At 37.2% G+C, this 12,902-nt stretch overlaps 2 protein-coding genes across 2 annotated transcripts in view; both read right to left on the bottom strand.

Annotated features, from left to right (window-relative positions):
- Positions 1–85: 85 nt before the first annotated feature.
- LOC141431286 (apolipoprotein D-like) lies at positions 86–6,123 on the bottom strand. Its single transcript, XM_074092400.1, has 6 exons — positions 5,935–6,123; positions 4,015–4,169; positions 3,120–3,187; positions 2,609–2,760; positions 1,747–1,924; positions 86–801 (listed from the first exon to the last, which is right to left on the bottom strand). Exons 1-6 carry the CDS (start codon positions 6,049–6,051, stop codon positions 659–661), a joined length of 813 nt encoding a protein of 270 aa, XP_073948501.1. The 5' UTR covers positions 6,052–6,123; the 3' UTR covers positions 86–658.
- A 5,302-nt stretch (positions 6,124–11,425) lies between these two features.
- LOC141431284 (lysosomal acid glucosylceramidase-like) overlaps positions 11,426–12,902 on the bottom strand; it is a 70,474-nt gene continuing 68,997 nt past the window's right edge. Inside the window, exon 12 of the mRNA XM_074092398.1 lies at positions 11,426–12,223. Within this exon, the coding sequence (XP_073948499.1) occupies positions 12,163–12,223 (61 nt within the window). The 3' untranslated portion in view covers positions 11,426–12,162. The remainder of the gene's footprint in view (positions 12,224–12,902) is intronic.

The raw sequence follows: 12,902 nt of genomic DNA, 5'->3' as shown, positions 1-12,902 counted from the left end.
TTTCAAGAACACATTATTAATGCTTGGCCGATATTAGAGTCGACTTTGAAATGATGTAGGTGACTAGAGGAAATTAAAAACAAACTTGATTTATTTACTATTTTTTTATTCCTAGATACAAAAATAATGTGATGTATTGCTCATTCACCACGAAGTTCTTTGGAGTAGTGACGTAGGTTATTGGAAATTATACCTACGAGTACTTGTAACGTAACGTTGAGTATTTATTAAAATCTCATTTTCTTAGATGCGATTCAATGTTCTCAAAAAGCTAGATCAAACGCCGAAGTTGGAGAACAACTCAAAGTTTAACCCTAAAACTGTTTACCTAACATAGGTAATACAAATGTGTAACTACACTTATCGTAGCGGGGAAACGCGTAACACGCTTATCGACTAAACTATAAAATATCTCGTAACTTAAAAACAGTTCGATCAACAAAATAATCAGCACTACTGTATTGCAAACTATTGCTGCTTAAGAGAATTTGTAACATTTTTTTTTACCCAAAATGTTCACCCAAAGCCAGCTAGCTCTATTTATTTCATATGGAATGTCATGCCAAAATCAGATCATGTGATTAGAAAGCATGTATATATTCACTTTGGCGTAAATGTCGTACATTATCTCTTTGACAGCTTCAATGAAAACTAGGAATCAGGGAAGCCACTCCGCGTCCCCGTCTAAATTCCTGTGCGAGAAGGGCGCGCCCGCCGGCGCTTCGGTCAAATCCTCCTTACTACTGTGCACCTTGTTGTAGACTTTCTTACCGGCTTCAATGACGTATTCAACGCCGTCCGCTGTAAGAAATGCGTTTGTTGATATTAGAAGCCCAAGAGTTGATGATTCACTCGATCGTCAAGAAATGTTGGATTACGATGGCTGATAGAGCGCTGAGTTAATTTTGTACCTACTTATCTAGGCGTTCCTGTTTTTATACCCCGACGCAAAAAGGGGTGTTAAATCGGTCTATCTGTAGCACCGTAGTTGCTAAAGGGAATAACCGATTATGATGGAATTTTTAAGCAAGTTTGGGGCCACCGCAGAGGACATTGTAGTCAAGTGCAAAGAAAACTGATCAGATTCAAAGTTTCAATTTCTTGCATTGTTGCTCACATCCACTGTGGAATCGGTTTGATTTAAACATAGGCGTATATAGAGGGGGCCGGGTGGGCCGTGCCCAACCCAGGATGTTGGGCTACCGATTCAAAATTCTATAATAATTAGTATTACACATCTTGACACAAAAATCCAGGCCAGACCCACCTTGAAAAATAACCCACGATACGCCAATGAAAATAAATAAATGTAATACCTAATTACGTCGTAATGCCCGAGAAGAAAAATCATTGCGACGTTTATTAGGTACTAGAACTTTCAATGATGGGTACCTTATTCATTTCGAGGGTCTCGGAATCCACTCCAACGACTTCTATATAATTTAGTGTGTCGGGATTTTCGCGGACGAACAATCGATCCATAACTTGGTCATATCTCTCAAAACGCCTGAATTTTAGTTTTACCCCGAGCAAAGCTCGATCGCCCAGGAATTAGTTACTAAGGCAAGGGGTTAAGTGTTCTGTAAGTCACTGGGTGAATACAAAAGTGGCATAAGTAAAAATATTAAGATAATAACTAGTATGGAATGTTACAGTCAAATCATTACAGTCCATTACTAGTTATTTCAATATTTTGCCTTTGCTACTTTTGCATTCACCCAGGCAGCGTGTTATTCGTGGCCTCACCTAGGGCGCCGCCGGTCTTGCGCACGGCCTCTCCGATATTATGTGACGAGAAGGTGTCGGGCTCGATGTTGATGTTAACTCCCTCTGTCTGACCGTTCTCGTGCTTGGGGCACTCCTTCTGCGAGATGATGGACAGGTCGAACGGATTGATGCCGTACGAGGACAGCTTTGTGCGCAACTGTTGGAGGAGATTAAGTTTCAATACAGGTAGGTTTTAAATACATGATTACGAAGGGCAGGCGTAGGCCACGCGGGGCCCTGGGGCACACAAGAACTTGGGCCCCTTTTGAAAATTAAAGGAAGTGAATGATATTTTTTTCTGCTGTGAATGTGCTACACCAAATCAAATATTAATATTAATATGATTAAGATACGGTACTGGATTTCTTTTGCGAAAAAATGTTCTATTATAACTTTTGGTTGGATTAAAAGACAAGAAAAAGTTATTATAATCGGCCTTTCGGGGGGGCCCTGAGCTGAAGGGCACTGGGCACGGGTCCCGTGTGTCCTTATAGTATAGAACTGCTCCCTCTACCTGGTGGACCAATATGACAAACCATTGTCGCTCTTTGTCGTATCGATGATGGTTGTTTGAGCATAAATGCGCTCCCTCCATTCATTCCGGTCCATCGCGTTCCTCACAACCTCGCGGAATTACTGCGACGGGTCTAGTCTTTACGTAAACCCCATTAGTTATACAAAAATAATATACCAGACGTATTAAAGATGATCAAGATTAGAAGATTTAATGATGATGAAGTCCTGTGGTCCAGGATGTATTCGGTTGAGATATCTAAGGAACTGTTTTTGGCAATGTAGGTAATGTAGGTAGTCCTAGAAAAATAAATGAATATGTAAGTACCTTATCGAGATACATCTTGTCCAGTTCCTTGGTGCGAGAGAGGATGGTGGCGGAGCGGCGATGCCCGAACAGGATGCTCTGGCACGTGAAAATGGCAGCGTACGTCGTGTAGTCCGTCGCTAACACTATGTAACTCGCGGAACCCGCCACGTCTACGAAAAGGGACAAAGTTGATAAGAACCCTAGCAAAAGGTATTATAACTACCACTTTGGCGTCGAAGGTAGGTAAGGAAAATGTCCTCAAGCACTCGCAAATACAGAGGGTATTGAAACTTGAACGGTTAATTGTAAAGCGGTATTCTTGTCATCTGGGCTTTGAATTCGAAGCAGAGAAGGACTAATGAACCTGTGTTATAATATAAACAGCCAGGGGTAGATTAAGTAGGTACTTATAATATAACCAGAGAAGATTTTACGTCAGCTACCTACTCGTCCTAATACATTGAACGCCACAAACAAAGCGAGCATTTTACTGTTGGTTTTAGCACCTTATAAATAATTGTTTACTTACTTAGAGGGAATCGCACTTTCATTCGTGCTGGCACCGAAGGGTCGGGCACAGTCAAAACCCCGGTGTATCTGAGAAAAAAAAAGTTTTTAATTTTGAAAATCCTAAAACATATCAACTAGGTAAGACCTACTTATAAATACAGTGCGTCAAAGATCATACTAGACACCATCATCATATCATATTTTCATCATATCGTCTTCATTATTATATCATTTACTTATACTTAACCAACAAAAAGTTGGAAAACCCCGACTTTGTCACTTCAAAGTTCAATATCTCAAAAACGGTTAAACCGATTTTGATGAAACATACTACTTTGAAATATAAAAACCGCATTTAAATCGGATCACCCGTTTATAAGCTACGGTGCCACAGAGAGACACACATATCGGTCAAACTTATAACCCCCCTCTTTTTGCGTGGGGGTTAAAAAATATTCATTTATTAATTATAAATAAAATTTAAAAAAACTGCATAATACGTACATAACTCGCGGCTATCTAGCAAAACTTAACTTTTTACAGTAAGTAAGTACAATTTATTTAGCATTTCATTCCGAAAATTAACAGACCTTCAGTAACGGAGAGCCATAAGAAGAAGAAGATTCCGAAAATAAGAATTCATACATTATTATTTACAGCAAACTGGGATAAAATATTTTATTCTTTATACTTTTGGACCTTAATAATAATAATAATAATTTATTCATAAACCATTGCGTGTTACATTTAATTGTGGCTGGAGCCTCTTTTTAGGTAAGACTTAAGCTATGCCGCATACGGTTTTGTTGCCAAGTTGTATAGGCGGAGCTAGTGGGAACATTCTGCAGAGCCTCGCGTCTAAAGCTTTGAAACCTCAGACATTGTGTGCCGGTAACATTCCCTCACCAATTTACCTATAGTCGTGCTTGAGCGGGGTAAGCCCCAGGATCAAATGCTGGGACACCTGTTCCAGCTCGTACGTTCCCGGCTCCTCGGTGGCCGTGAAGTTGTAAGTGATGCAACTGGACCCAGTCGACGTTTTCTGGATTACGTACCACACACCCAGTAGCTGGAAGAAAATAATCGCTTTAAGACATCTCTCCACTATTCTACTTGGTTAGGTATATTTTTAGGGGAAACGATGTAGCGTGTCACTAAGTACATTAATGGTGGAGATATTCACTTACGCGATGTTTGATTATGGTTTAATGGTAATTTTAATATACAGAGTGATACCAAACGATGATGCCTTACTTAGCAGGTGATAGTATTGCTTAAACTTTAAACTGAACAACTTTCTCCAAGGAACATGTAGGTCGAAAAACGATTTTTTTTCGCCTTTCCATAGTAAGTCGGTCAGCTAACCTTCCTTAGAGAAATAGATGTTCAGTTGAAAGTTTAAGCAATACTATAACCTGTTTAAGTAAAGTATCATTGTTTGGTATCATCCTGTACCTACGCTAAAATTAGCAACCATAAAATATTATTATATCCAAGACAAGCTACCAATCAGAGGCCAACGAACAGAGAACAAGGAAATCCACTAATTTCTACTACTTAAGCATTATGATTTTTTATGAATTATAAGATAAACAAACAAGCGCTGTTCTTAATTCTCAAGTACTTACAAACAAAGTTATCTTATAGTAGATAGTAAATTGTGAATTTAAAGAATCGATAAAAACAGACCACTGTTTAAAGTCTATCAAGTTCTTACAAACAATATAAGTAAGTAAGTACCTATTGTACGCTTCTGTTGATAACAGTTAAGTATACAAAGAATCATAGAACTTGACCTAACTGTCACCCCTGTCTAGATAAGAGATGAATCATATGTAAGAGCCGTATTTATCGGCTGGTTCTATTCCACTTCGTATCTTTTGCGGTCTTGTAGTTGCAAATTGTTAAGATAGCCGTACGTTGAATACACGGTAGTCGTACTCGTACTCTGTTGATTTTGAGGCAGCATTAATTAGGATGAAATAAGCATTCAAACAAGTAGGTACAGATTTACCTACAATCAAACATATTTTTGTTGGCGGTTTGTCTAGCTGGCTGTCTGTTTATTTGTCTGTCTGTGCGTACCTATCCAGATAAATTACTTTACTATGAAGTAAGTCTAAGGCTACACGATCAAAAGATACCCCTACACCACCTTTTGAAAGGAGATCTATATACCTATAAAAAAGACATAAGTGAGTACTGACAGATTGCTCCACAGCCTAAATCACTGAAGCTAGAGAGTTGATATTTTGCCAAAATATTTCTTAATATTCGTGGTGTACTATGAAGGAATTTTATAAAATTCCCACAGGATAGGTAACTTTAACTAGGTAATTTTTAATTCTACGACGAGAGTAAGTAAGCATTGGTACGCTAATTTTATTTAATACAAAAACTGTGGGTGTCAAGGCAAGCGCAAATTTTATAAATGTAAACATTTTTTTGGTTTAGGCACGAAACTCTCGGGGTATGAGTTCGACACGCACTTGGTCAGTTTTTTTTGTTTAGCTCTTGCCTAAATATAGCGAAATGACCGTACAGTGAACTGGCACGCTGGCATTGAAACATTCTTTGTAAGAAGGTAGAGCTTGTGGCAATCGATACTTTCAAGAAAACAACTAAATTAAATACAAATAAATAATGCACCAGCAAGTAAAAGAATAAATTTAAAAGACGAAAAAAGTACGTTTCGATGATAATATGTTCAATCACACAGAGTAGAGTCGTTATAGAACCAATGTTTTAGACTTTAATAAAAAAGTCGAGATTGACCGCTTCTGGATTAACTAGCAAACAAATCCTTATTCTATTTAAATGTCATAATAACCAACCTGTTTCATTTCAAAGCCTGGCATGGGCTCCACAACTGGACACTTGCCGAGATGCATCGTGTGGGACACCACACTCCCGCACACCGCCAAAACTACCCCTAACACTGGCCAGTACATCTTTATATTATTAAAAAAAAATACAAGTGGTAAAGTACCGAGCAGGCGTCGACTGTGGCCTGAGCCGTAGACTGACTGACTCGACCGCTCTACCGGTCATTTAAAATAAAACGCTATGTGCGCTCAAAACCACGGATATAGTTTTCTTGTTACTAACTAGTTCCAGAAAGCTTATTATCAGTATTGGTTACGCTCTGAAATTAATTAATTGTGGCTTTTGGGGTCAATATAATAATTTGAATTGTAAAACATAGAGTTCTACTTTAAATGAATCAACATTTAAATAAGTAATTAAGTATGTAGGTACTGGATTAAATAAATACTTTTTATATTTTTTGCAATGCAATTTCTGCTCAAAATATATGTATATTATGTATGTTTTATATTTGAGCCACAGAAAGAGTTCAGAGAAAATGCTCTATTTCTGTCTGAAGATGATAAAAAATATCTACTTTTATAGGTTTCATTTTTCATCACGGAATGAGGTTTAATAAGCTGAAAACTCGAAGCTTAATTTCAGCATTTTAAAAGTTGTGTCCAAAGTCTTACAAAATCTAGTGTTCACATAGAAAATTTGAAAAACCCCTGATATTCATTTGAAATAAACCGCATCGATTGATAGCTACAATGCTACTGACAGACAGATAGACACTCGTTTTGCGTCGAGGGTTAAAAAATAGTTTTGCAAGAAGTTTTTTGTTCAAAATTAATTTTTTAACACAAGCTCTTCATGCTGACTGTACTTTTTGTGGCTGTTTTCTTTGTCTTGTCATACTACCTACATTTCCGTACTAAATTTCAAGCCGATGCCATTTTACCTATGAGGAGTTCCATCCTGCAGAGATGATCTTAGCTGGACCACACTACCAGATTATTGTATTATTACCAGATTTACATAAGTTGCCAAATTTCAAGTCAATCCGCCCACTGGAAGTGGGTCAAATTCAACTTGCAAGATTTGACCCGCACATACATAGATACATACATTAAACATTATACATTGCAAGTTAAATAATAATAGATTGTACAACAAGAGCATAAAATGAGTCATTTTATCCGAGGCATTCATATAGCCACCCGAGCCGGCGAGGGTGGATAGACAGTATTAGGCACGTCGAGGAGAAAATGGGTTTATTAATGCTCGAGTTTTACACTCTGCTTCACTTCGATAGAGAGGAAGCGAAATAGCAACAGTGGAAACAATGTTCATTTACTATGTACATTTTTATTTTTCATTTGAACTTACTATTTAATTATATTTATTAGTTTATTGGTTTCGCATTTATATTATTATTGATTTTTAAGTTTTATACAAATTAAAAATTATGAAAAAAATATATAAAACTTCTTTGTTTGTGGCTGTTGACACCTGATTACCTTGGGCTAGACGTAGATTTTATTTTAGATGCACTAGTGCATAAAAAGTCATTTTATGTCGCTTAGCTCGATCCAGCATAAACACGAACTTTACGAGCATGAGAAGTGAAAAAGCTTTTCCGTTATCATGCTTTCTGTGGTTTTATGATGTTTGCATCTTGCTACAAGAGTAGAGAGTAGAGCTTAAAATTTCTGAAACATTTTTATATGCTCAATCCATTTTTAAGATAACATATGGTGTAGATTAGTTCGTTCTCTAACTGTATAATGTTTTTCGTTTTTTAGATTTTTGTGAACAACTTAAAAACTTACTTTTATTATTATTAACAATAATAATATTTTTTTATTTGCTTAGAATAACATACTTTAATTACTTTTGAACTATAGGTACATGATACATTATGTAACCAACGCCCTGATATAGGTCAGTTGAACTGATCAGAATGACATGTCATGTTGTTGCCACAAACCCTTTGTTGATCCCCGGCTGTCAGACGTCAACCGACAACAATAAGAGTTGATGCGCGGTTGATACATTGTTTACCTACCGTCTGTCCACAATTGGGCTGACGTAGGCGACTACACTTACCTAATAATAAAGTCGGTCAAAAATGAGGTTATGCTGATTTTATTATAGGTATCTCTTTCTGAGAAAAAGGGTCTTCAATCTTCACAGAAAGACGGACAACAAAGACTTTTGCCAACTAAGGTACTGAACCCTAAAAACGTTAAATTAAAATAATCTGACTTATACCAACAAATGAGTAGGTAAAATCAGCATCAAAAGTAGCTGTACACTTTTGTACTTTGTCGTTTTACAGCCACGTACCTACTAAACGCCATGCAAGATGCCAATGCAGAGTAAAAAAAGCGATCCGCTACTTTTGCTGCTGACTGCACCAAACCTATATTCGTGATCGATTCATAACATAAACAACAAACCTATCACTTAGGTCAAAGTTTGTGTCGACTCATTACTGTTGGTAAGTTACTAATAATTCTCGAGTTTCAAAAAACTGATTCATCGGCAGTGCAAACTGCAAAGTAAACTTCATTCACGAATGACTCAGCTACCGTTCGTCACTGCCCCGGTGTAGATAGTAGGTATCATATTCACAAGAAAATAACAACAACGCACATACGCGGTCTTGGGCGCGCAGCTTGGGACGTAAGTCGATTAACTGGTGGTGAGTCACTGACGTAGTGAAGCCGTAGAGTTGGGGTGACCATTATGGTTTACATGTCCGAATGATTTCCATATTTATGTAGAAATATTATTCATATAATAAGGCTATTAAGGCTTATAATAAAAGAAAAAATAGAAGTTCACTGCCATTCGGAACAGAGGTGCTACTACGAAATTCAAAAATCGAAATTCGTATCGTACCGTTCCTCTCACTCGTTTTGAATAATATAAGCGCCAGCGGGAAGGCAAGACACGACGTTCGAATTTTGCACTTTGTGGTAAAGCCCGAAGTCTCTCTCCCCTTATGGCGCGTATTGAGTAGACAGCTGAATAGGCAGCGCTGGTGGCAGGAATCGACCCAATGCACTCCAACCCAGTCTTTACTAGTCCTACTGCTGTGTAGCTTCTGAGTGAGCCTCTTCTCAGATTGAGATATCTTGGGCTACAGTTGCACGCGGGCATTGTGGATTGGAAACTTTACATACACCATAAATTGATATAGATTTTAAGGACAGGTTAGGCTCACATGACAAGAAGGTGACAGGGAAGTTTTTTTTTTTCATATTCTTAATATTTTTGGGTAGGTAGTTATGTCCCCTATGTCTAACTGCCCTCCCATGGTTACAATTACATTCCTCTGATTGTGCAAGCAAAAGGTGGGCACCCAGTTAATCGCGGCTATTGGCAAAAGATTAAGCATGTTTAAGGAAAATACTGGTTATGTAATTGGTAAACAGTCTGCTAGTTATTAACTTTTGGTAGGCGAGTAGGTAGGTTTTTTTTTGTACCCGTCGTCTGCCGGAACTTTACGTCAATAGAGTACAAAATCGGAAGGGTTCAGATAGTAGGGCTAAAAAGAGTTTTCTTCTTAGGTACACATTACAAGCTTATGATTTATCAGAAGCCTGATAAATAACCAATCTTTTACACTGTATTTTATTGTCGATACCTGTTTCATTTATTTTTTACGTTATATCACCCCCTTCACAAGAAAAGACGGAGTTACGAATTATTCACACGACGTAATTACCTAAAAATAAGAATTATAATATCTGAAAGGAAAATCTTTTGGATAACTTATAAAAGCTATTTATTTTAGTAAACAAAATCATATTAAAAATAAAAATCAGCAGAGCAATTTTTCAGTAGAAGTTATAGTGCAAAATGTTAAAAGTTAAATTTGCGGTATCTCTGAAATCGAAAAATAATTGGATAATTTTACATATATATTCTAAGTAGTACATAGGTACGTATACAGAAAGAATTTCAGTCTGAGGCATTTTTCACAGAGAGCTATAAACGATTTTCATGTTTAGGTAAAAATACCTAACTTCTCGTAAGAAAAGTTATTGGATTATTGTATATCTATAATCTGTATTACCTATTTTCATCATGTGCCAAGTTTCAAAGGCGGGAGAATTATTCGGGTTGCAAAAGCCTCGTTGGTCGGAGGATTTTATTAAAAGCGTTATAGAAGCGATATAGACAATCTTGCTCCGAGAGATAGAGCCTTAGCCGAGAGATAGAGCCAGCGCTGATCATGTTGATACGCATGGTCACCCGAGTAACAGATCTCAACATGAGTTGTGAGTGCGTGAGTTCCGTGACACACGATTAGCTGCGCCGGAGTATGTATTGAGCTCTTCCTGTCATACACCCCATGCCGTACTGATGAAGACTAATATACGAGTAGAATAGACGACTCGTGTACCGATTGGACGACTCATTCCTGGATGACAATAGTAGATTGTTGCACCAAGCAGAAAGTTATTTATAAATGCACCGAGTGCCAAAAAGCACCAGGGCAATATAAATTACTTAATGCGAGGTGCATAATCAGCTTTTCTTTCAACTATTACTTACAGGAATGCTAAACAAATGAAGGAAAGAAAACTAGCACTCGATGATTCCATTTTTGTAAGTTTACATTCGCACTCTCAAAAAATGTCCACGGAATATTCGCAAGGTTCCCGCTATTTTTTTTAATTTCTTATTTTTTTGGCAGAGTTAGTAGCAGATATTTTTACCCGCGCGCGATCTGTTAAATTTCGGATGGGCGCCAGGTTGGCCAACCAAACAAAAGTTTTTTTTTTAAATACGCGGCTACTTACTATTTTTGATAGGATTGGAAGCAACAATTTTTTGTACGCAATCTGTCAAATTTCATAAGACCGTCAGGTTGACCAACCTAACACTAGATTTTTTTACATTATGCAGGCTAATTTTATAGCAAAAATACTTGATCCTATGTGGTGTAATTAAAAAAAATGTTAAACAATGCAATAGGATGTTCATACATTTTTCTGCTCTAGAGCAGAAAAGTCCCGCTTTGTGCTGGGTATTTAGTGCGGTTATGATGAAATTGAAGCATAGTTGGAAGAAAAGTTTTTATTACTCTGGTTTAAACGTGTTTTGTTTTTATTTTTACTGACGGACTTAATTATTGCATGGTCGTTTGATCTACTCTACACATAGTATACATACATTATCAAAAGTCGAAATTGGTTGGTCATCGTTCATCCACCATTACGTCTCATATTTCGTTTTATAGATCTTTTTTACCGTACAACGGCAAAACCTACTAGACACTGGCAAAATTGTCCTCCAATGGACAGAGCCATATTTTTCTAAAAAACCAACCAACCATTATCAAAAGTCAAGTCATTCAATTTATTTCTTTATTCTTAACTTAGGTTTTTAATTATTATTCTCATCGCAACATAATAGCAAAAGTGCATCACAACTACATTTGTACAGATACCGAGAATAAAGTTTTGATTCATAACGGGAAATAAACAAAGAAAACTCTACTTTGGACTTTATTAAAAACTTTAATAATTAACAATTAATTAAGTCATCTTCTTAATAATTAGTTATAATGTAGAGCTCTCGGAATAAACAGGAAAAATAAAATCTTACGTCGGTCATGTAAGCCTTCGAGTGGTACCCGCGTATTAACAACAACCTTTACTCTCAAACGCTTGTTAATTCGTTACTTTTGTCTTTTACTCTGATTTACACTATAATATTATGCATATGTATGTGCCAATATGCTGTTATTAGCAAGTATAACAATCAATTTAAATGCTTTAGCGAGGTTGCATACAATTTAGAGCCCGTTCCCGCTTGTCGGATCCGTTTCGTGCCGGATGTCAGTCATTTAAATAGGTATATAGAAAGTCGTGTCGGGCAAGTGTGACTAGTTTCATATAAAATGTTCATCAACATCCCTTTAAAATCCGGGCCCGTCATCCGACAAGTGGAATCCAGCTCTTTGATCAAATAACAAATTCGATTCTGCTCTATTTTGTCGCAGAAAGATATATATTTTTTATAATCACTGTGTTTACAAAATATCTACTGGTGTCCTAGACACCCTTGCGGAATGTTTAGCAGTGGACGTTAAGAAAAGTAGGTTTGCACTGCTTAGAACTAATTTATAGCAACGCATGGTTGCCTCAACTGCGACAATGGACGCAATTTTCCTTGTCGGACACCGAAGGTTTTGTAGTTAAAAGGGAATTCTATCGTGGTGACGGAGTACGACTTTAAAGCCGCAGTAGCTTGCAGCTCTCCCAAACGACAGTTACGGTGATGGCTGCAGAGTTTCTAAAATGCAGAAAAAATAATAGTTATAGGTACATATATAAACATGCATAATATATATAGAAATTCTATAGTATGCAGGGAACTTCCGATTAAATTTTCTGTGGATTTTTTCATAAGTGTATATACTATGAATGTGTGTGAAAATATATTATGTGTATGAACTTTATGTATCAGATATTAATAAGACTGTTAAAATAAACAATAATGATGAAATGATTTTCTTGTTTGCTTAATTTAAATGTCTGAAAATTTCCAGACTTTGATTTAGAAACTTTTCTACTTTGGGATCTGCAGGGCTACTACGAAACTCGAAATTCGAAGTGCGTATCGTACCGTCCCTCTTGCTCTCGTATTAAATAGTATAAGTGTCATAGGAACCGCACGACACGAACTTCGAGTTTCGTGTTTCGTAGTAGCTGCTGTTGCTCAGCCAGCGCAATGCTAAATCTATACAGACGAGTCAAACGTTATCTTTAGCATTTGATTTAACTGCTGAGCATGCCAATACGAGAGCAGAGGGGCGAATTTCGAAAATCGAAGTTCGTTTCGTACTCTCCCTCTCACTCGTTTAAATAATATAAGCGCTAGCGGGATAGCAGGACACGAAGTTCTAATTTTGCGCTTCGTAGTAAAGGAACAGCATAATTACCGCACAGAGCGCGAGAATATGCGGCGGGGA

This window comes from Choristoneura fumiferana, chromosome 9 (assembly GCF_025370935.1).
Source record: "Choristoneura fumiferana chromosome 9, NRCan_CFum_1, whole genome shotgun sequence".
NCBI lineage: Eukaryota > Metazoa > Arthropoda > Insecta > Lepidoptera > Tortricidae > Choristoneura > Choristoneura fumiferana.
This window is presented reverse-complemented; position numbering and strand designations above follow the sequence as displayed.

Coding starts and splice junctions, on each gene's coding strand:
- LOC141431286 (XM_074092400.1), bottom strand. CDS start 6,051: ATGTACTGGCCAGTGTTAGGGGTAGTTTTGGCGGTGTGCGGGAGTGTG. Junction 3,188..4,014: donor CCGCTCAAGCACGACTATAG/GTAAATTGGTGA, acceptor TTTTTTTCTCAG/ATACACCGGGGTTTTGACTG. Junction 802..1,746: donor CAAGACCGGCGGCGCCCTAG/GTGAGGCCACGA, acceptor CATTTCTTACAG/CGGACGGCGTTGAATACGTC.